The sequence below is a fragment of the Daphnia magna genome, linkage group LG8 (assembly GCF_020631705.1).
Source record: "Daphnia magna isolate NIES linkage group LG8, ASM2063170v1.1, whole genome shotgun sequence".
Lineage (NCBI taxonomy): Eukaryota > Metazoa > Arthropoda > Branchiopoda > Diplostraca > Daphniidae > Daphnia > Daphnia magna.
The window spans coordinates 5906219-5930547 of record NC_059189.1 but is presented as its reverse complement, the minus strand read 5'-3'; the positions used below and the strand labels follow the sequence as shown (position 1 = coordinate 5930547).

At 43.8% G+C, this 24329-nt stretch overlaps 2 protein-coding genes, 1 long non-coding RNA gene, 1 other non-coding gene and 1 pseudogene across 4 annotated transcripts; 1 reads left to right on the top strand and 4 right to left on the bottom strand.

The window, feature by feature from the left end:
* Positions 1–8636: 8636 nt before the first annotated feature.
* On the bottom strand, positions 8637–9482 carry LOC123475305. The gene is made up of 3 exons (XR_006650338.1): positions 9317–9482; positions 9018–9223; positions 8637–8961 (listed from the first exon to the last, which is right to left on the bottom strand). It is a non-coding gene; the product is annotated as an uncharacterized LOC123475305 (long non-coding RNA).
* A 6312-nt stretch (positions 9483–15794) lies between these two features.
* Positions 15795–17283, bottom strand: LOC116928626. The gene has a single exon (XM_032935730.2). It carries the CDS (start codon positions 17281–17283, stop codon positions 15835–15837), a length of 1449 nt encoding a protein of 482 aa, XP_032791621.2. The 3' UTR covers positions 15795–15834.
* A 97-nt stretch (positions 17284–17380) lies between these two features.
* LOC116928625 lies at positions 17381–18369 on the bottom strand. Its single transcript, XR_006650389.1, has one exon. It is a non-coding gene; the product is annotated as an uncharacterized LOC116928625 (transcript).
* Positions 18370–19349: 980 nt separating this feature from the next.
* Positions 19350–22009, top strand: LOC116928624 (golgin subfamily A member 6-like protein 22; the record flags this gene model as incomplete). Its single annotated transcript, XM_032935728.2, has 6 exons — positions 19350–19782; positions 19904–20112; positions 20897–21112; positions 21208–21405; positions 21537–21695; positions 21791–22009. Coding segments are annotated over 6 exons (1434 nt in total), but the record flags the coding sequence as incomplete, so codon positions are not given.
* A 4-nt stretch (positions 22010–22013) lies between these two features.
* On the bottom strand, positions 22014–24249 carry LOC116928585 (annotated as a pseudogene).
* Positions 24250–24329: the final 80 nt, after the last annotated feature.

Here is a 24329-nt window from a genome sequence, read left to right as displayed (position 1 = left end):
TGAGTCTTTCTGGTAGCTCATACCTGAATGGGCAAAATACATAAATTGATGTTCAAAATATGCTTATTGAATTTGCGAATAATTGAGTAAATCCATGACGTTAAGTACAACTTAGCATACATGACAATGCTCGTGCATTCCGAACACACCAAGATTAACTTCAACATTTCATGGTAGATATTGTCACACGAGTTGTATTGGAACAAGAACAAACGAATACAACAAGTGATGACTTAAATTCTAGACAATTATTCACTTTTAACTAATATCAATAAGGGATGACCATACCAAACTCGGAGAGCGTCTGAAGACTCCAGGGAACTACTCTTTAACTGAATTTTACGCTGGTATTTATACCGAAATACAATATACGCCCTTTTCCGGAGCGCATGTCTCCGTATCTTCTTTAGTACAGATAAACTTAAGATGAATCATTCCCACGCTCGCAACATAGTCCAACGAGCGGGTGAATCATCTGTGTTAGGAGATAATGTTTACCCCTTTTCACCCGCGACAGGTCCCCCTTCTTCAAGACAGGCGACCCGACTGTACTAATCTACCCGTGATAACGGCTGGAAGGTCACTCTTGTTAACGCTAACTATAACCCCGATAAAAATTGAAAGGAAAAAATAAAAAATTGGAACTGATAGGTAATAATTTGATCCGTGAAGGTTATTGAAACTGAATAAAACTCGGGTGCATCCTTCTGCCGGCATAGTAGTTTTTTGGTCTTTGCTGAATACAGGTCCTCCAAGATGTTCACCTTTTCTGAAATTCTGGAGAACCGGAGGTATTTCGACGTTGCCGTTGTGCGGTTCGCCGAAATTGTTTTTTGCGACCCTGTGAGCCGTCACTGCCGACTGGATTTGTTAGACCAGAAGCTTTTCGAGGCGCTTCTAATCGATGCCAAGGAAACGGATGCCTGTTTGGACTTCATTCCCTTTGCTGGAGAAGTTTGGGAGCTAGGTGACTTTTACTACAGGTAAGTTTGTTATTTGCTTTGGATATTTTTCTTTTTTTTTTTTTTTTTTTCTCTTTTTATTGTCTTTTTCTCCCCATCTAGCACGTATCCTGGCTACACCCGTTTTCGTGATCTCTATTCCCACAACTACGCGCGGCTTCTGTGGTGGATGGAGTCGGGTGAGGATGTTTACCATCCTCATTCGCGACGTTCGGATTTTTTCCCCGAGATCCTGTACTCTAGCGTGGAATCCCGACTGGAGGCTCGCTTGATGGCGCTGGAGGCGCTGAATTCCTTGTGGTCGGAAGACGCCGCTAACTAATTCTGTGTATCCTGGTATTTTACATGAACTCTTTAATACATTTTGTTTTTTGAAAGAACTTTTTCTACTTTTGTTTTTTCTACTAGGCAATAAGCTAATTATACTCTAGACAATTAATAGGTTGAAAGGACGAGTTTTTTTATAGGTTTTGCATCTCTAGTTCTTCCCTCCCGCGGTCTCCGGGTGGTAGACTGACCACATCGAGCTGTTCGTGAGCGGCTAAGCGTTCACTCAGTAAGTGAGATTTATAACTCAAAAATACTATTCCTATACTTAGTACTAACATTACTATTATCATTTCATAGGGATATCGGGCAAAAGATGCATCAGTGTGTTTGTCCACTTCGGCCACGAGGTTATGGATCTGTTCTCCCGTCTTTTCCGCTGCCAACCTGGCGCGGTCGTTACGTTGGAGTAATTCGCTTATTATGTCGATGGAGCTTGTATTCCCCCGCGGAATCTCGATGACGATGTGCCGCCTACTGCTGTTGCTGGTCGGATCCTGGGAGAAGACATTGACCGATGGTAGAACCGCAGCTTGTAAATTTGGCGCTTCGATATTTCCCTCCATGCTGGCTGGAAATACCCAGTCCTCCGTTCTCGCTGTACATCCCAAAGGTACCTCAAAGATTCCAACTGCTGGTAATTTAACTGTTCGTAGGGGCGGTTGTCCGACATTGGCTGGGCATGAGAAGACGATGTCGTGTGATTTCGTCGCCGAGAATGCCCATTGGTTCGCTCCAATGTACACCGCTTCGGGTCCTCCGAAATAGTTTGTATTGTTGAGCGTGATCGAAGATAGGAACTTGGATAAATATTCTGAATTGATGTTCCAGTGCTGCTACCGTGACTGTGGCTTCTCGATAAGCGACCCAAAACTCATCGCTGGAAATGGACCATCCTCTAGGTAACTGTCTGTTAACATTTTTTATAACTGCATTGAATCTTGCTGGAGCGATGATTTGTGGTGCTAAATGTCCATTTGCTAATAGGCTGAATCCAATATTGAGGCTGTCAGCGAGTTGGTGTAACCATTGTAGGATCTGGTACATTGCCTCAAAGGTGTCATCTAGCTGGAAGAAGTACTCAAAATGGTCTAAGTCAAGTTCTTCCAATTTTGAATTCCATTCTAATATTTGCGCCGTAACCGTTTGCAGGTTTGCGAACTGTCCTCGGAGTTCCTTGATCAACTGAGCATTGGCTCTGGATTCCCACAGTGATTCGTTCAGCACGGTAGCTTGTTTTTCCATAATGTGTATCATTTCCTTTTGGTTTAGCTTAACCCGTTGCACTTGGCCATTTAATTCTTCTAGGTCTTGCTGCGTTGAAACACCAAAAAGCCACTTTAGAGCTGACCCGCCTCCGTCGATGAGACCACGTCGGTTTCTCGGGTTGGTGTTTAGGGCTTCTTTCACGGTCGTTAATTGTTCAGTCACGCTTTCCAGGACCTTTGTGAAGCTTCTTAACTTGCTGAACATCCTTTTTGCTGCTATTTTCTGAGGTCGAGATCCAGTCAGCCTCCATTTTTCTGCCACTGCTTGCTGTTGGAGAATTTTCTGCTGCAAATAAGCCATTGCTGCTCCGGCCGGTCCTAAATCGAGGTCCGTAACAATTGTCCATGCTGATTCACTGAAAGCGACATCTACATGTTCCTTGAAGATTGTATTTTCCCGCAGGATAAAGGCCATGGCCATTGGCGGGCTAGTAATTGTTACCAGGAGCATCAGGAATGGGACCAAGCAAGTTAGGTACCTAGCCGGTGGTCTTCTATTACGGATGGGTCTTGTTGCCGGCGTTTCTCCGGCCGGGACAGGAGGTACTACCGTAACTCCGTCTGCTGTGGGATGTGCGGGAAGTGTTCCCTCGTCGTCTGCTACTGTTTGGGGATTGGCCACAACAGGTACATCTTCTGATTCGGCTTCTTTATCTTTTTGTTCTTTTTTTCCAGCGTTTTCCTCTGAATTGCTGGGATGCATCTCTTGTGGTCGTTGCCACTCTATGGGAATTTCGAAAAATGGCTTCATACGGATGACGTGCACAATATCCGTTTTTCCTCGTCCCGTTGCTGATATTACTTCATAATTCACCGGTGTGGTTTTCCTTAACACTTTAAAAGAACCATCGATGGAGAAGTTTTTCGGATTTTCCCACTTTTCTGAATGGCTTGTAGACTAGCACTAAATCTCCTGCTCGGAAGGATAACTCCCGGTGAAGTGAGTCATACCTTTCTTTCTGTTTATTTTTTATTTCTTCCATTCTAATTTTCACTATTTCTCTTGCTGTTGATAATCCAACCAATAGGCGATCAGCGTAGTCTAAAGTGGCGTCATCTTCGGTCGGTAATGGATTTGCATCAGCACTCAGCTCCAAGTCGATTGGTAATTTCGGCTCGCGTCCATATAGGAGAAAGAATGGGGAGTATCCGGTGGATTCCTGCCTAGCTGTGTTGTACGCGAAGCACATGTACTGCAGGGTCTCGTCCCAATCACGCTGGTCTGTACTAACATACATAGAAATCATCGCTGCTAACGTATGATTCATTCTTTCCACAGCCCCGTTCGCTTGAGGATGATAACTGGATGTCGTCTTGTGGTTGGTGTGTAACTTCTTGACCACCGCTTGGGTTAATTCAGCCACGAAGCATTTTCTTCGGTCGGTGATGATTTGTTCTGGAGCTCCATGGCGTAGGAAAATTTGGTTAACGAAGAATTCAGCGACGTCATCTGCTTTGCCGGTTGGCATAGCCTTTAATTCGACCCACTTAGTAAGGTAATCCACTGCAACAATTATCATTTTGTTACCCTTATGAGACAAAGGGAATGGACCTAGCAGATTATACCCAATTTCTCAAAAGGTCTTTCTACTTTTATGCATTGCAGGAATCCTGGAGGTCGGTCTGGAACTCCTTTTCTTCCTTGACAGCTCACGCAACTCTGAACGTAGCGGGTTATGTCAAGATTCATTTTGGGCCAAAAGAATCTATTGCCAATTTTCTGGGGAGTTCGTTTGATGCCTAAATGGCCTGAAACAATTTCATCGTGAAAAGCTTGCAAAATTTCTTCGCGAAAATCCGCGGGTACACATAATCTTCTGTAATTTTTTCCACCCTTAAACGTTTCTTTGTAAAGTTTTCTGTTGCACAGCACAAAGTTTTTCACTCTTTTCTTGCCTTCCTGGAGATTCAAGATTTTTTCGTTCCACTCACGATGAGCTCTCTGTTTGCTGACGACTGAATCATCATCTTCGAGAGAAAGGATGTCCGATGCCTCTGATCCGACAGCTGCAACGATAAAGCAACGGTCATCTTCCATTTCTTCCACCTGCTGAAGTGGGTTTCGTGATAGGCAGTCGGCGTTGTCGTGAACCTTTCCACTACGATATACGATAGTTATATCGTACTCCTGCAGTGAAAGACTCCAACGTGCTAGACGTCCAGCGAGGTCCCGTTTGCTCATTAGCCAACACAATGATTGATGATCAGTGATCACTTTCACTTGGCAGCCCCACACAAAACATCTGAACTTGGTAAGACACCACACTAATGCAAGACACTCTTTTTCCGTGATTGAATAATTCGTTTCTGATTTAGATAGCAATCGGCTTGCGTATGCCACTGGTCTTTCGACTCCATCGATGCGTTGGGCTAACACACCTCCTATTCCAAAACCACAGGCATCTGGTAGAATTTCAATTGGCAAATCGTAGTTTGGATGAGCGAGCACTGGAGCCGATGTATGTGCTATTTTTAGAGCGTTGAAACTTTTAACTTGATCTACTCCCCAAATGAATGGAATGTCTTTCTTTGTTAGCGATGTGAGCGGGCGTGCAATGGCTGCAAAATTTTGGATGTGACGTCGATAATAGGAGCACAATCCTAGAAAACTTTGCACTCGTTTGATTTTGTTTGCTATCGATTGACCGTCTGACGGGCATGGGAACTTTTCCACTGCCTTTAATTTTTCAGGGTCCGGGCCAACACCTTCCTGGGTAACGACGTGTCCTAATACTTTTAGGTTATTCTCGGCAAATGAACATTTTGACCATTTCAGTTTCAGATTGGCTTTTGCAAGGCAATCCATCACTGATTGAAGTCGTTCCAAATGTTGTTCAAACGTTGCTGAGTAGACGATGACGTCATCTAGGTACACCGAACACGTCGTCCATCGAAGTCCAGCCAAAATAATATCCATTGCCCGCTGAAAGGTGCCCGGGGCATTGGTCAATCCAAATGGAAGAGCGCGGAACTGATACAATCCATCCGCTGTTATGAACGCTGTCTTCGGTCTATTCCTGCTGGTAACCGGAACCTGATGATATCCGGATTGAAGATCCATGCTGGAGAAAATTGTAGCGCCCTCCAGGCGGCTCAATGTATCAGCTATCCGAGGCAGTGGATAGGAATCTTTTACGGTAACCGCATTAAGTTTGCGGTTATCCACACAAAAACGCCAAGTTCCATCTTTCTTCTTTACTAGGACTACAGGCGAAGACCAAGGGCTGTCCGAGTGTTCAATTATTCCCTGACGTAGCATTCCCTCCACCTGTGTTTGGATCGCTGCTCGTTCTTTCCATGCACTCTTATAAGGGAGCTGGTGAATTGGAGGGTTAACTCCAGTGTTAATGTCATGCTCCACCAACGTACAGTGTCCCAAATCATCTTCATCAAAGGCAAAACAACTGATGGAATTCTAAAGATTTTCAACACCTCATTTTTCTGATTTTCATCCAGGTTTTTTCCGATTTTGCTTTTCAAATTATCCAATAATTTTTCTTCTTTTTGACTCACTTTCTCCACCGTAACTTCTCCTGAAGCTTCATTAGATTCTTCGGCGTTTTCCCCCTCTTGGAATTCTTCTAATGTACCCAGCGTTACACCTTTTTCCAGCCATACTGATTTGGGGGACAGGTTTGCTACGGGAATATTTTCCAGGTCGTTCTGCACGATGGCGTGTCCCGTAGACAGGCTTGTTGTGGCCATAAGCGAATTCGAAGGTTTCAAGACACAAGCACCTTCCATTTTGCTCGACACTTTTGCTGGAACTGGTTTAATTGAATACGCAGGAATTTCCTGACGTTCATTAGACACTAACACGGTGGCTTCTGATTCTTCCTCGGCTGGAAGAGAGATAGCCGCAAGCGGAAAATCACCCATGGTGAGAAGAGGTTTTTCTGCCTGGTAATTAATCCGTATCGATCCAAATTGTGCGAGGAAATCATTTCCCATTTACAGTTCCATTCCTGACATTGCCATAACTATTGCTTTTCCTTTCACAGATCTGTTTTTGTGCGTCACGAGAATTTCGGCTGCTCCTAGGGGCATTACTAGTGATCCATTTGCGAGGATAATTCCAGAACCATCCCATGGCTGCTGAATGAATTGTGTTTTCTTCAATAAATCGGGAGAGATCACTTTCACAGCAGCACCAGTGTCAATTACTGCCGTTGCCTTCACCTCACCACAAAACACAGGTTCTTTAATCAAGTTTGTTCCATCGAAATTTAATAGGTGCTTTTCTTCCTGCTCGTTAGGAGCTTGAGTCGCCAGGTTAACTGCTGTGTTCGCCTTTGGCGTCGCTGCCGATGCTCCATCCAGTTTCGGAGCTTTGTAATTTGGAGATTCCGGATTTTTAAAACAGTGCCGGGCGATATGTCCGGACTTCTTGCAATGGAAGCAGTTCGGTTTACCATCAATGGTACGTCCCTTAGGGTTAAAGGATACTTTTGCTTTTCCTTGCTCGTTTTTCTCCTTTGCCATTAATTTTTCACAGGTTTCTTGGATTAATTCGCACATTGATTTCATAAATTCTGCCTGCTGGTCTGGATAGACGACGGAAAGGTTCGGTGACTGCTCAGGGGGTTTCTGTGATTCCATTGCTGCGTCTTTCCATCCTCTTGCTTCGGACATGAGCGATGCTTCTGTATATGATTTTGCCAGTGTCAAAAATTCTTCACATGTTTTCGGTTTCATCGGATAGATTTTTCTAAGAAGAGCCGGTCGAAGTCCTCGAAAAAGATGTTCCAATCGGTGTGCTTCCGTCATATTTGGATCGACCATTCTGCAAAGGTTGAGGATTTCGTAATAGTACCTAACGGTTGATTCATCCATTCCTTGTGTTCTGCTCCTTAGCCTTGTCTCTTGAAAAAGACCGTAGTTATCAGGTTTAAACTCTTTTAAAAACATCGAACGAAGACCGGTAACTGCAGGCGTGGCAGGGTTTCCTCCTGCCGCAGGTTGAGCCGCAACGTCGTTCCAGTCGTTCGGGACTCTTGCGCACAGGAACCAGTTTCTTGCAGTGTCATCCAAGTACATGCTGAAATTATTACGTTTTTCAGCATCACCCCATCCATTGTGGGAAGAAATCGTCTCATAACGCTCCATCCATTGGCGCGCATCTTCATCCGGACCACCTCGAAATATAGGCGGGCTGATGAATTTTCTGACAGCTGTCATAGCTTGTCTTTGCTGCTGCATAATATGCCCTGTTGGCACTATAACTTGTTGTAGGCCGACTGGAACAACTGGACTTGCAGCTCTCAACACGACCTCGGTTTCTGGATCCGAGTTTAAATCTTCAGCCTCAGTTGATTCGCCCTGGCTGTCAGCTTCTTCAATTAGGGGCTCTCTTGAAATGGTACCTTCAAGAGTTTGGGCTTCACCAACAACGGAAGTTCCACTCTCCAATGATGAGTCTGGGGTGAGTAAAGCCTCTTCGGGAGCGCTTGACAGTTCTTGAAGTGGGTGTAATCGTCTACTGGGGTCTCTTAGGCAACTGGGTAGACGTGGGTCTTTCTTCGTCGGCATCAGCTAACCACAACTGCAGCACGACTTCGTCACTTACTGGTAACGAGCTGCGTTCTTAACAATTGCCACTTAAAGCACGATTTCGTTACTCACGGGTAACGGACTGTATCTCCACCAATTGTCACACGAAATGTATTGGAACAAGAACAAACGAATACAAAAAGTGATGACTTAAATTCTAGACAATTATTCACTTTTAACTAATAACAATAAGGGATGACCATACCAAACTCGGAGAGCGTCTGAAGACTCCAGGGAACTACTCTTTAACTGAATTTTACGCCGGTATTTATACCGAAATACAATATACGCCCTTTTCCGGAGCGCATGTCTCCGTATCTTCTTTAGTACAGATAAACTTAAGATGAATCATTCCCACGCTCGCAACATAGTCCAACGAGAGGGTGAATCATCTGTGTTAGGAGATAATGTTTACCCCTTTTCACCCGCGACAATATCTATTATTAAAGAATAGTTCCATTAACGATAATTTTCCAAACGTTCACGTACTATTTCCTAAAAAGGAAAATCAAATGTTACGTGGTACCCTAGGAAACAATATGCTACTGCTTTCATCGGCGTCTTTGAGCTTCATGGAGGACTTCTTCCAATACGATTCAAATCTTTGCGCACAAGCTGTCAAGAAGAAAGGTGGGTAGTTCCTGTGGATCTTGTTGCTGGTATTCTGAAAACTGTGGCCAACTTACAACCAAACAAAAATATTTGATATATATTCATAGATAAGTTAAAAACCTATGCTTTTCTATGCAAGTTAACAGTATGCCTTGACGTCATCGGAGGGAATGCATGGTGTTGGCCATACCACATAGCTTTTGATACGTCAGCGAAACATTTTGCAATTTCAACTTGATTGCCTAGAAAACTTTCCTTTTTTAAAGCAGCACAATTTCATGTTTACTTTAGTTCTTACAGTGATGAATAAGAAGCTCCTGCAGTTGACCTGTAAATGAAAAGGTATAGGAACAATTGGAAGAATATACTTTGTAACCACAAACATCTATGGCTATCATTTTGAATATGATGTCTTTCTTTCTTGGTCATGTTCCTTCCTTTATTAGTTTGTACTTCAGCTACCAAACTTTTGTTTTCCATTTGACTTACTTATTCCTGGATTGCCTGTTTTTTCAGTAGATAAGTTTTCATAAGCTCAATTGCCTGATTTCCTCCATAGATGAATGTTTCTATTGTGCCATTTTACCTATTAATTACCTAACAGATCATTTTTTCTAAATTTCTTCATTTGTGTTTTCTCAGTCTCAGGATATTTGTCAAATTTAAGCATGGTCAAGTAGATTCCACCCACAGATAGCCGGTCAACATTGCATAGTCAACAACCTAATAAAAATATAACAAGTAGACATTACCAAGCCTGCCATAACCAACCGAACAAAAATTGTTTGCAGGATAATCAAAATACTTTAAAGGCGATTGGTTCCTGTCCATGGACAAGTTGGTAAATCTAAACAAGTGAGTTCTGTTGGGAATATATCTCGTTCCCAACATCAGACAACACGAGCTGGAAGACGGACACGACTTCCATCACGTTTTATTCCATATGATTTGGGTGGCCCTCGCTAGGAGGCCACCATGTTACAATTTATTTTGTGTAGCCCCGCCCCTCGGCCTACCAGCCAATCCAAAGTCCGTGCGGCCTTAGAGCATACAACACAAAACTAGGTCGCATGATAGCCGGACCTTCGAAGGAAAGAAGATCGAAAAAAGAAAAGGCAATAATCCAGCAAATGTTACAATGCAGTAGCTTTTCCAATCATCAGACAGTATCATCGTACGCAGCCAGATGTCTCGATTCAGAATTATATTTTACGAATCCCTCCGAAGATATGGACGTAATGGGAGCCGGCAAGGAGGCCAAAGAATTTTCGCCCGCCCAGCCGAGGCCTATGGAAGAAATTTCCAGCCAGGAGCTCAACCATACCTCCAAGAACAAAAAGGAAAAACGGAAAATCGTAAAAGAAGAATTGAAGCGGCAAACGGACTTTGACTTATCTCTGTTCTGGAAGCTGGAACACTTTGCCATTCTAGACGATTGTGATGCAGTGGAGCCAGACGATACTCTCAGCTCCTTTGGCGACAAAATCACCCGTCAAAAAGATGGGCGATACTGCATACCAATCCCGTGGAAAACGGACAAATGGAGGCTAGAAAAGAATTTCCTGATGGCAAAAGGAAGACTGGAGAGTTTATTGAAAAGACTCAAAAGAACACCAGAGCTTCTATCAGCCTACCATAAGGAAATAGACCAGCTTCGCGTCCAAAACTTCGTAGAGGAGGCAGACCAGAACTACGAAGGACTCCACACTTATCTGCCACACCATCCTGTCATCCGACAGGACAAAAAATCCACGAAGATTCGACCGGTATTCGACGGGACGGCAAAATCGAAGTATGGCCCAAGCCTCAACGATGTCTTGAAAACCGGCCCGAACCTAAACCCCGATCTGCTAGCAGTCTTAATGCGATTCCGTTTGAACAAAATTGCAAGAGTAGCAGACATCGAAAAAGCTTTCTTAAACATCGCCCTGCATCCTGAAGATGCCGAAGCTGTCAGATTCCTGTGGATCACAGAGCCAGAAACTCCAAATTCGCCTCTAGTGGCATACAAGTGGAAACGAGTCCCATTTGGGCTCAGCTCCAGCCCATTTTTGCTGCGAGCTACCTTAAACAAGCACCTAGACGGCATGGAATCAATCTACTCCACCACAGTAAGACAGCTCAAGGAGCAAATTTATGTTGACGACTACCTTGGAGGCACCGACAACATCTCCACAGCCAAAACCAGGATACAGGAGACAAAATCCATCTTCCAGGAGGCAAAACTCAACATGCGAAGTTGGGTCACCAATTACAAAACAGTTCGCAAATTTCTCAGTGAAAAGGGGCTCATCAACCCCATAGTGAAAATTTTTACTCAGAAACTGGAAGAAGGTCAGCCTAAGGTCCTAGGGATTCGATGGGATACCGAATCCGACACCTTCCAATTCGATCCCGCACCTATCATCGAAGCTGCGACGGAATTGGGAGAACTAGTGACCAAAAGAAATATTTTAAGAATATCGGCAAGAGTATTCGATCCCATTGGGTTTCTAGCACCCACAACGCTCCTGCTGAAAATAATCTACCAGAAACTTTGGGAAGCCGAAATTGACTGGGATGTGGAAGCTCCTCCTGAAATACGGAAGACATGGATAGCAGCCATGACTGGGTTGAACGAGTTTGCCAACTTAAAAATCCCACGTTGGATAGGCTACTCGAAAAGGGTCATACAAAATGCAGAAGTTCATGTCTTCGGCGACGCATCCGAGGCCGCTTATGGAGCCGTTGCCTACGCAAGGCTACAAAGCAAAAACGGCGACACAGTCATCCTTTTTCTTGCTAGCAAGACAAAAGTGGCGCCTCTTCCAAAGAAAAAGGTCACCTTACCAAGATTGGAGCTATTAAGCTCACTTTTGGCGGCACGATTGGGAGAAAAACTCAAGAACTTTCTCCACATCGAATCGTGGCGAACTATATTCTGGGCTGACTCTCTAGTAGCACTTGGCTGGATCCGAGGAGACACCAACAGGTGGAAACCATTCGTCAGGAACCAAGTCGAAGCTATTAAGAAACTTTCTGGCCCAAATTGGTGGCGGCACCGTCCAGGCGTCCAAAATCCTGCGGATCTCGCCTCGCGGGGAGCGCCAGCCGTAACGCTTGTACACTCCGAGCTATGGTGGAACGGACCATCATGGCTGAAAGAAGACGAAACCAAATGGCCGGATTCAACGCCTGAGGTAGAAGAACCCAGTGTCCATGAAAGAATCGAAGCGGAAGCAAAATCAAAAACCGTCACCATGTCGGTAGCTTCCGTGGAGCCAGCCACTCCAGTGGAATGGCATCTGGATCGAATTCCGTCTTGGAATCGATTACTCAGAAGAACTGCTTGGATAATGAGATTCGCCTCCAAAAACCACCCCACAAACGCCACACAAGTGAAGACTCCAATCAAGACAGGAGACGAAAAACAGATAATGGTAGAACATCTAAAAGTAGAGGAACTGACGAAGGCGGAGCTACTTATTTATAGGCAGCTCCAAAAAGAAACTTTTCCCAAGACGTTTCAGGATCTACAAGAAGGGCGGCAACCGCACCATAAAGAGAAAATTGCCACACTCCGACTTGTGTGGGACGCAAGAGACAAGTTGATTAGAATAACAGGAAGAGTAGAGCTAGCGCTAAGAGACAGGGAGATTGAACCCGCCATCTTGCTTCCCGCTCAACATCCAGTCATCAAACTAATCATCCAAGATCGACACGTCTCGCTAAAACACGCTGGAGTTAAAACCACCCTATCGGATCTAAGAGAACATTTTTGGATCATCAAAGGACGCCAACAGACCAAATCAGTCTGGCACGCCTGCGTCAAGTGCCAACGGCTATCTTCACCGCCATTCAGAGAAATAGCTGCACCTCTACCGATTAATCGACTGAAACAAGCGAAAGCCTTCGAAATCACGGGTGTTGATTTCGCAGGGCCGCTGTATTACAAACACCCAACATTGCGTAAAAAACGCAAGCAAACGGATCCTACATCCTCCACGGATCCCTCGTCAACGGATGGTTCGGCTTTGAAGCCTACGGTAGAGCCTCCAGCGATGTAGCCCATTGAAGAACCTCCAACCACAGAACCAACGGAGGAAAACGAAGATAACCTCCAATTGGACGAATCCTCAGCCAAAAATAAAGGCACAATTAAACAGCCAAAGAGCTATGCCTGCCTATTTACTTGTGCTGTAACGAGAGCCGTCCATCTGGAACTAGCAAAAACGATGTCCGCGCGCGACTTCCTCCTCGCATTTCGAAGATTTTCCGCCAGGAGGGGTAGTGTCTCCATCATGTATTCGGACAATGCCCAAACATTTAGATGTGTCTCGAAACATTTGAAAGTCTTAAGATCCGACCCAGCGATCCACGACCTTCTGGCAATGCGGAAAACCGAATGGATTTTCTCAGCCAGCCTAGCCCCATGGTGGGGAGGGTTCTGGGAGCGCATGGTGCGGACGATGAAGGATTTGTTGAGGCGCTCCAATGGTCGTGCATGTCTGGAATACGACGAGCTAGAGGTTAGTCTCATTGAAACCGAGAGCGTGGTGAATGCACGGCCACTCACCTACGTGGCAGAAGGGAGCGACGACCCGCTCCCCATCACCCCGAACCAGTTTCTCAACAATAGGCGTTCGAACTGCACTCCGCCGGAGCCAGCCGAAAACCTCATGGCTCCCGACGCAACCAATTTGAAACTGCTGGAAATGGATCGTCAACGTAGGGAGTATGTCAGCGATATCTGCGAACGATTTGTGACGGACTACTTTCTCCAAATCGACAAGTTCCACTGTAAAGGAGGACCCGGCCGCAAGATCCGGATAGGAGAAGTTGTCATCATTCACGATGACAACACCAAGCGCCTTATGTGGACGATAGGAGTAGTGAAGGAGCTAATCACTAGCAGAGACGGGTTGATCCGTTCGGTTATGGTCAAGACGCCGAACGGGAACCTTATCAACCATGCCATTCAATCGTTACACCCCTTAGAGCTACGTGAGGATCAGCCGGACGACGTCGAAATTCCACCTACGCCAGAGCTGGAATTGGAACCAGAAGAAGCAACTCCACCCGTGGCCGCCGCAGATCCAGTCGAGCAGGAAGAGCCGTGGACCACGGGCTCTGGTGGGGAGTGTGTTGGGAATATATCTCGTTCCCAACATCCGACAACACGAGCTGGAAGACGGACACGACTTCCATCACGTTTTATTCCATATGATTTGGGTGGCCCTCGCTAGGAGGCCACCATGTTACAATTTATTTTGTGTAGCCCCGCCCCTCGGCCTACCGGCCGGAAAATGTACAGGGCAAGGGGCAGTCAGTTACAAAATATACCTCACACCGTCAAGACAGCAGCCAGTGCTCCCGTGTGTTCTTTATCTCATACTTCACATTTTTCTCTTTACTAAGGTATGTTCAGTCACGGGCTGAACCAAAATCCTACAAGTTCCATTCTGGTTCAGGTACAAAGTACAAAACCAATATCTTCTGTCAACCTCTGTGAGAACTAAATTAGCATGCTTTTCTGGTTTACAAGAGGGATCTCCATCTTTGTTGGGATTCCCTTTATCCCATCCAGGACATGGTTTTTTAAAATTTAATCGATAGACGTCAATAAAATACCTTTTTATATCCCAAATCAACTTGAGAAACATTAATGGCTTTTCATTAAACACGCCACTTGAAAATAGGAGAAGTTCTCCATATGATTTTGGAAATATCTATTATAGCACCTAATTTCTTCTTCTATCACTTAATCACTCCCGTAGGATGAGGGTAGCCCAAGGTAGCCTAAACATTTACACTACGCGCAATCTTTCTTAAAATTTTCAGTCATTCTTCACTGATTCAGAGTCATAGAGGGGATTTCGGTAATAGGTATAATGCAGATGGATGGAGCAATGGATGCACGAATTTCTTTTCCCGGGTAGGAAACAATACTGACCATTCTTATTCCGATGTTGATTTTAGGTCGGTTCGCGTCGTAAATGCGTTATAAGTTACATGAGATTGGTCCATGGTTGGAAAAATATTGGAATGTGGTTTTTCAAAAACCAACTCAATTCCATCCTGGGCCATTCTTAGAAAGTTGAGTTTTAACGATGCATGTATCCCGCTACTAAACCAATGTCGATACAATTTCGAAACTTTGCTGTTGTTCGATATCGACTAGCCAATAATAATCCAATGTCCGAAACCCAAATTTCAACGATGTATATATCCCAATATTTATCCAATGTCAATACAGTTTCGAATTTTTGATGCTGTTCGATATCGAAATGCCAATGGTGCCCCAAAGTCAGAAATTCAAGTTTAAACGAGATATATATCCATATACTAATCCAATACATTTTCTATTTAAGTAAAAGTCAAGAAAAACATCAAGATTCGTGGGGCAACTTAAACGTACCGATGGAAACTATTAATGAACAGTGCTCGAACCTTTTTATTGAAACAATCTGCGATTTTTTTCTTAAGGTACGATTTCTGCAGTTTCCTTGTGACATTTTTTGTCTCGATCCCATGCGGGGGTTATTATAATAGTTAGTATTGTTTGTGAAGGAACAGTGCTACGGAGAAAAAAAATTTAAAACACCGAGAATTCGGAACAGAATCCGTTTATTGAATCAAATAAAAAAAAAATTTGTTTTTGGAACCCTAAATAATGCCCGACGTTTTTCATGTAGATCTGCTCTAAAATTGATCGACTCATTTCAGGATTAAATCCCCCATAAAGGTAGTTGGGCCATTGTCGCGGTAGTGAGGAAAACCTTGTAAATTTCTTCCATCGCCCTGTTCCGGCAGCTGTAAGCTAATGCAGAGTAGTAGGCTTGCACTTTTAACAGAATAAAAATGCAATGCCACCGCTCTTATCATTTGCATACAAGCTTGCCGGGAAAATAAAGCGATTGGAATCGAAATACATGGAAATCCTTACGACGCGCGACAGTGAACAACTACATTTACGGGGGATTTAATCCTGAAATGAGTTGATCAATTTCGTTGGATTACTACAGTGAAAAAGCGTTCGTTCATGTTTAGGGTTTGATTGGCCGAAAAGGGGAGGGACGAATATTAGATGGTTCGTTTTCGTAATTATGACGTAAAAGTAGACAAGAAGAAACCGTTCAATGAGCTGACTCTTGCACAGTTGGAGTTTCTACCGACTGAGCTGTCTCTTTAAGAGCGGCCCGTTGTGTACGTTCGTTTAATCGTTTCTCCATTTTTTTCTGATACCACGCGTTACCGTAATGGGGTTTGTGTTTCTTGTCCCTTTCGACTGGCGCATCCTTTCCATCGGGGGTGGGAACAACCGAAGCGACTGAGGGTTCTTGTTTAATAAAGTCATCTCGAACACACGGTTTGGCACTCGCCTTGGATCCTTTTGCTCGTTTCGGCAGTTTTTTCTTAGGTGATGCGTTATCGTTTTGTGATCTTTGCTTCTTTCCTTTTTTGACAGGAACCTCGTTTGCAAGGGCGTCGGTAACAACTGGTGCGAATGCAGGTTCTTGTTGAATAACGTCGCTCACCTCTGCTAAAACAGGGGAAGAAAGACACGGCTTGTCGCAGGCGATGGCCAAAGATTCATCTTGGACTATGGCCTCGTCAAGCCCTGCTTCTGGAATTATAGCGACTGGGAGATTTTCTTGAGAAACCACTGCTTCGTCTTCAACCAAAGATTTTATCGATGCTTCTTCGGCTGCCATTGACTTCTCTGACGTGTCACTTGCATCGGCAAAAGTAATACCATCCGTTGCCTGCTCATCGCAAGTGACAACCGATGTGTTTTCAGTCAACGTGTCTTCGATATCTACCGTGGCTGCTCCTGCTAGTTCGCTGTTAATAACGGATGGGCTTGTTGTAGCCAAAGGATCGTCCTGGACGACGCTGTCTTTGGGAGAAGAAACTGTTACATTCGGAGTAATTTCTGGTGTCGTATCCACATCGGAAACATCGTCAAACACCTCGTCTGGGTTTATGGCAACGGAGGTTTCTTGTTGCGACATGTCTGGTTCGTCCAAAGTGTCCAATCGTGTTGTTTCGGCTGCCATGGAAGCCTCTGCTGGGTTAGTTGCATCGCAAACAGTGACATCATCCAATGGCTGCACGTCGAAGACGACAACAGGTGTGTTTTTATTCTCGGGGGACGCCATTTGGGCAATGTTTGCTCCCTTCAGCTTGCCGTTATTAGCCGATCGGCCTGCCGTGAAGAGTGCTATGTGCGGTTTGTAAGTGGATGCAGGAACTGGGTTTGCCCGAAACGGGAGAACTTTTTTAATTTCAGTCACTTCCTTGGCGATTGCTTTCTTAACGATCTTAGTTTGAGGCTTCGTCTTTGGTGCTAGATGGTCGGCTGGAGCTTTGTAAGTACTGGCGGGAACAGGCGCAGCCTTGAAAGGTTTGCGCACGAAATCCTCAAGAGTTTTTTTAGTCCCTGGCAGTGGTTTTATGTTGGTCGTGACAGTGACCTTTGTAGTATTATCCCATCGTTGTGCTGTTCGAATTGCAACATGGCCCGGGGCTGAAGAGCCATCTAAGTGGTGAAAGTTAGATGTTGGCGGCCGCAGAAGAGCCATCTAATTGGTGAAAGTTAGATGTTGGCGGCCGCAGAAGAGCCATCTAATTGGTGTAAGATAGATGTTGGCGGCCGCAGAAGAGGGACGAAGAGATGGTTCAGCGAATCGCATGTTCTCTATAAGAAAGCAATCTGTTATAAACCTTTTCAACCTTGTGGGCAGAAGTATCTTCTCCCAACATAGTACACACATCTATCCATGAATGAAAGTACCGCTTCCAATGCTGTACTATCATTGCGAGATCACCATGGCAAATTTTATTTCGACCTTGTCGGGCTGTTTCAATCTTGGCAATATCAGCTTGAAAATCGGGACGATTTCCGTTGTTTACACGCCATTCGTCCAACAAGTCAAATAATAAATTCTGCGTGTCAATCTCGGAATCAGTCCGGACCTGGCCTTCTCTTTCCAGTTGACGATCTCGTAGCACTGGACCAAGAAATTTCGTCATGCATCTATATAAATTTAAGGTAATCATTGTTGATGCAAAGTACTCTGTTTTTGACATGTCTCCTGGCCTTGGCGGTCTATTGCCTCTGTTGAGAAATGTTGGCGCTGTAAAGGAAGAGACTTTTACATCCAACGGTGTCTTTTTCTTTGAGATTAACTTTTCCAAAATGCTTTTTACCTTTTCGGCAGCGGTTCTGTCATCAACCATTTTTAGAACTTCAATCCAAGCCATCAGATAAGTGATCCAGTGTTTGGAAATTTCATCAAAGTAGCCGTGGATTACGGATTGCCTTCCGGTCATCGACATTTCTAGGTTGTACAGGTCTGATGGCTCACTCACTGAAAAAAGCAAGAATCGTTCTTTCGCTCGGCAATCATAAGTTTTAAAAACTCATAGATGTCCAACTGACTCATTTTTGCGTTCACTAAATTTCTTCTATCCATAAAATTAAACAAACTTGGTCCAAAATGCGCGGGCTTGGTGAAGAACAATACGTAGGATAAGTCGATAGTTCGTCTTTCTTTTCGCAATGGCATGGCCGTCAATGGCTTAGTCAGCTGATGATAAACCTTTCGTTTTGTCGGTCTGGACCGCTTCTTGTGCGCTCTCTTGCTCTTATTGTTGTTTTTCGCCATTGTAATTAGCAAAAGCAGTCGATTGTAAGATACTACCATGGGCGCAACTTTTTTCTTTATTAACGTTGTCAACCGAAAATTTTGCAAAACAAACGTAACTTACGGTTAATTTTCTTAAGTGCTTGAAAAATTTACCCAATTCCACTTGAATATTGTATTACTAACTTGAAAATCGTTATTTTACTCATCTTGTTAAAAAAAAATGATCAAATTTCTATCTCATACATTTTAATTAGCAACTATTCCATCAATTTAAATAGCAACTATTCGTCCCTACCATCATAAATCACAAAGCGCAAAACTGTGGTCTGTACGGATTGAGTGATGCAAGCCCCTCCCACTATTTGGTTTGCAATAAAGGGAATTACCCGAAGACTGATTTGGCTCCTCCCCCTTTTCGGTGGAATTGCGCAACAAGTTCTACAACGCAGATGTTTGGTCTATCTATCCACTATCTATTCTTCCGTGCCTGCCTACACTGCGGAAGTCTACAATTGGTTTAACCTGCAAAATACAAGATTTAACTTGAAATGGAGTTGCTAAGTCTAGTTTATCATTCAAAATAATTATGATCACTAGTGATGTATTGGTAATAATCTTTGTACACTCAATATGGACATGAATAGAGTAGAATAATTTACTTTGTTGAACTGTGATTTGTTTTTCCTGATCGAAATTGGCTTGGGTAAATCAGCTACCACCATACTCATGCTTCTAAAGGCATGATATTGTTTCTCTGTGAGTTTAAATACAGTACAAGAGAAAGGCAGACACACTGACAAAAGAAACACAACCTTTTTCATGTACAAAAACAAAGAGTTTCCTCCATTTTTTTTTTTCTCATTTTTTTTAAATTTTTTTGGAACGTGCTGTGATTGTTGCTCAGGATGGCCGGTTATGCGCTGGGCTTGTGCGGAAGAGCCGCAGCCACCGCGGCTGGAATCCGAGATCACTGATTTCTGATTGTTTTTAAAACAAAAACAAAACTGGATTTTGAGATAGCCAAAGCTGAAAGTCGTAATGGAAAGGCGTTGCTGGAGCGCGATAATCTGGAAAAAGAATTGCAAGAAAATAGGAAAGAATTGGCAGAGAAAGAAGCTCAAGTCGCTTTAAAAGACGGACAAATCAAGCAACTCGAGATGGAACTGGGCGAGCAGCAGAAATTGTTGGAGAGGAAAGAAATGCATTGGGTTCGGCAAAAAGCGATGCTGGACGAGCTTCTGGCCACCCTCGAAGAGAACCAAGCCCGCACCGAAGAGGAGAGAGTATTGAGAGTGTTACAGGAACAGCTGGATCAGATCCGCCGGGCCACCGATAGTTTCCAGCGTCAATGGTCAGAGGCAGAGCAGCAATTGCTCCAAGTGGCCATGACACGAGATCTCCAGGCCGTCGAAGAGGGGAAACTTCGCGATGGTGAGCGATATATCAATGAAATTCATTAAGCATCCTGTGGACATCATTTCCTGGGAAGGCTTCCGATGATGAATGGGGAATCTAATTGGCTGTTGGCGCTTGTATATTATGTTTGGGGCAGAGATCAGCGTGCGCGAAGAAAAGAAGAAGCGGCTTCTGCGTGAAGTAGCAGGATTGAAGCACACCCAATTGCAGTGTAAAAGATCCATCCACGGTTGGCGCGAGTACTTGCAGCAACTGGATGCCCGACTGGCCCAGCAGACGGCCAACAAAGAGAGTCTAGAACGTCATAATCAGCACTTTCAACGCCAGTGGCAGATCCACCTCGAGGTTCGTCCTTTAGCCGCACTAAACAATCGTGTTTTTAAACACCGAGTGTACTTCATGAGAGTTGATTGTGTGCATTTTTCAATTGCCGCTTCCGCGGCATAACATCCAGCCACCGTTGACGGTATACCAACCAATCGATAGACAGACCGAGTTAAACGTACAACGATTTTTTTTTTCGAGGTTAGAACAATCGGTGGAGTGCGACGACAAGTACGTCAGCCAGACTGTTAAAAAAAGAAAGAAAACGGAAGTGAGTGGGAATTAATGAAAGAAACATTTTGTTTTTTTGTGGGGCGGAGGTCCACAATTTAATGGAAACGTCGACCGGAGCTGGGCGCTTGATTTATTTCTCATAATTAGAGTGACAGTTACCTTTCCCTTTTTTTTTTTAAAGTTATGATTTTAAGAAGGAACCAAAAAAAAAGGGAAATGAAATTATTGATTAGCTCATTTGTGTTTGGTATCGTACCGGACAAGTAGAAACGTGAGCCACACAAAAGAGGTCGGCATTTGTTTTACTATTACTTTTCTTTTTTTTTTTTAGTTTTCGCAAACTTTGTCTTTTAAGCGAAGAGTCCTCTTAAAGGAATCGATACAAGAAATCAGATCTATCGACATTTTAAACTTTGGTCCGTGCACGTTTTAGCTGTTCGTGCACCACCGACTGGAATCGATCGGATTATACAAACGTTTGGGGACCACAGAAAAAATTATCCTTTAATTGAATTTTGTCTTTTTTCTGCTTCTTCCTTACTTCCCTCATGGGGGACAACAAAAAAAACAGGAGCCAGAACGCAAGGTTCATCGAGTTCGGGAGGAGATTGTCCAACTTCGTTCACAAAAATCCAACCTCGAAATCAACTTATGCGACCTGAATAAAGTGATGTTATTGTGGACGGGCAAACTGGCAGACATTCGCGAGGCACAGAGTTACTACCAAGCTGAACGCTCAGATGCTGGATCGCTGGCCCTACTCCAAGCGGAAAAGCATCGACTTCAGGTTCGTCTTTTCGTTGTCAGCACCAAACACCGATTGCCCCCCTACAACACAATCTTTCCCCTTTATCCTATAAAAATGTTTATATGTTGCAAAAGGTACAAGAAGTCCAGCTGAGGAAGGATCAGGAACTGCTTAACCATCAACTACAGAAAGCCGTTCTCGGTCGTTCCGGGCTGAATACCAAAGCGGATATCAAGACCGGAGTTGCTCATAAGACGAGGATCGTCAAGGATCCAGTAGACTCCAACGCCTGGTACAAGATCCTCTCTAAAGAAATCACCAAGCGCCGCAAGGTTCGACATCCAGGTCATGCTGTAGAGAGCACACATAAAAAGCTGTCGTCGATGTGTTTCAGCAAGCACTTGAATGCGTATATATGTGCCTTGCCTTGGTATATCATTCAATTGGATCTTTATTCGTATAGGAGCTTGTCAAGCTGAAGCAATCGATCTCGGAGAGGAAAATAGTCAACGCGGAGCTGACGGCGCAATCCGATTCTTTACGAGATTCTCTCGAGATGGACCGTAATCGACTCGAGCAGCTCGATCACAACATTGCTGAAGCCGTAGTCACTAAGAGACGGGTGAGTTAAGAGCGTTGGAAAAAAAAAAAATGAGAAGAAAACGACGTGAATCTGTTGAAGTGAAATGTTTTCCAATCGAGTTATTATCGATTCAGGGCATTTCGACGCTGGTAGGTCATCAGAAATGGTGGCGCTTCTACGACCAACTGAAATATGGAACATATCGGCGGAAGCACGGAGCTGATGCTCTGGCCGAGGCAGAGCCTCGTGCGAGAAAAAAAATAATTAAACTACTGAAGGTTGCCGACAGATTGGCTTGCGAATATCCTCATCTAGAAGTTCAACTCAATGACATCCGAGACTCACTCAACTAGGCCATAATTTGATTTGTTCCTTTTATTATTTCGGCTAAATGGGTAATCCCTTCTTTCGCTATGACATCCATTTAACAATATAATGGTGCTTCTTTCCTATTGGGAAAATGATAAATATTCGTTTAATAGCTTGCAAGAGGCAAGTTCTTTTAATTTTTCAACCTACCCACGTGGATTAAACTGATCCCATTGGGTAAGTTCTTTTAATTTTTCAACCTACCCACGTGGATTAAACTGATCCCATTGGGTAGTATGTGGCGACCGAGCGACAGGATCTCCGTATAATCGGTGCACTTAACTTGGTTGATGTGCAAACCTCCAGCCAAGATGATGCGACGCGCGTCGTCTATTTAGAAAAACCAAAGATAACGGTCAGCCAAGTTTAACGCACCGAGAGGCACAACAGTAATTTCTTTTGTTCACGAGCGTTTTTACTTTCGTTGGCGAAGCAATTGGCTTTCATCACCATGTCGAGAACAGAAGTTGCCGGTTCGAGAAGAATATCGACCATTGTAGCGCCTCGGAATGTCTCGCTCAACTCGTTTGGCTGTAGCTGGGCCAATGAGTCAGCCGATTTACTATACAATGCCGCAGTGATACGCTCCGCTGACTGTAGACCGTTTTCTGTTGAAATAAATAAAAGCATTGAATGAAAATGCGAATTCATTCGGGCGTAGTAGAAATAGTCTATAAGTAATAGACCTCCGTGAACAAGAAGCGTCACTTGTTGTGCTAATTTGCGATGAGCGATCCGAGATTCCGGTTTGGCCTACACAAGAATGCATAAGAAATACAGTCAAGGCCTTTATTGGTTCATTGACTGTACCGTTTGTTTCTCCATTATCAGGGAGATTTCTTCTGTCGAAAAAAACGTAAACAGCTTCAATAATTGTTCCACCTCCGAGTCTTTTTACTCTCATAAAGAACTGATAGAGCTCGAATGGCGACGTTTTCGATGGAGTAATCCATACGGCATTGTCAGCTGTCTTGCCTAACTTTGAACCTTCTTCGTTAGTGACGAGTGGGATGGTAAGCCCTGTTGGACGAGACGTTCAAGTAACCAGTCTTTCAATTTAAGTAATTTTAAAAGACTACTCACCAAATACTTCATCTAATCCCATTCGGCTGATCAGTTCGTGACCTGAAACTATGTTCCCCATCTGATCACTGCCGCCGATCTGCCCATTTTAGATGTGGAGAAGTACTGCATTTAGTTTAACTGATAGTAGTAGTATGCCAATACCTGGAATCGACATTTATATGTCTGTAGGAGGTGAAGCCAATCATAGCCTTGAAGGACCTGATAAGAGAATTCGGTGAAGCTTATCCCAGCTTCGGAATTGATCCTTGACTGGACGCTGTTTCTGCTCAGCATGGCTCCAACTCGAAAATGCCTTCCTGCTGTGCTCAGGAACTTGGTGATGCTCACATTATCGTACCAATCTGCATTATTGACTAGCCTTACAAAATAAATTTAACATTGGCTTGAACTATTTGTTAACAGAGGTATGGTTTTGAGCTGTACTACTTTACTGGTTTCAGTCTATTTGGATCTCTATTTTGCTCCCAAATATATTTCTGATGGTTCTGGAATATCCTTGTAAAGTTTTCAGCTATCACATCTGCATTATCTCTGACTTTTCCTTCTGGCAAAGCTATTCTTTCACTTGCCTTTCCACTGGGATCACCAATCAGGGCAGTGGCTCCCCCAATCTTAAAATATGTAGAAATAATTGTTACTCATACACTCAATACCATTTGTAATGGACAAACCAAGGCTATGAGTTGATGGCCAGCACGTTGCCAATGCAACATGGTCATTAACACCAAAAGATTTCCTATGTGGAGGCTATCAGCAGTAGGATCAAATCCAGCATAGAAACATTGTGGTTGTGACAACAGTTTTTGAAGATTTAGGCTGAAATACAATAGTCATTACCATACATCAATGTGAACATTTAAACTGGATTATACCTTGGTGGAGGGAAAATGTCCTGTAATAGTCCTCTTTCATTTAATTTCAAAACATTACTAGCACAAAATCGCTGGAAAACAAAACTGCACTTTCGTATCGAATAAATACGATTTATAACGCGAATTATCATGTTAAATCTTTAATTTGGATTTCTCCATGCATGAAACTTGATACCATATTTACTAATGAAAATAATTACTTGTGTCCGGTTCCCCAAAAGTCGCTTTCCAAAATCCAAGTCACATTTTTCTGCATTACAGCTTAAAAAACAAATGACAAACGATCGCCGCCTACGACATTTGTAAACAAACACAAAATAAAAGTTTAAAATGAACAAAAACACCA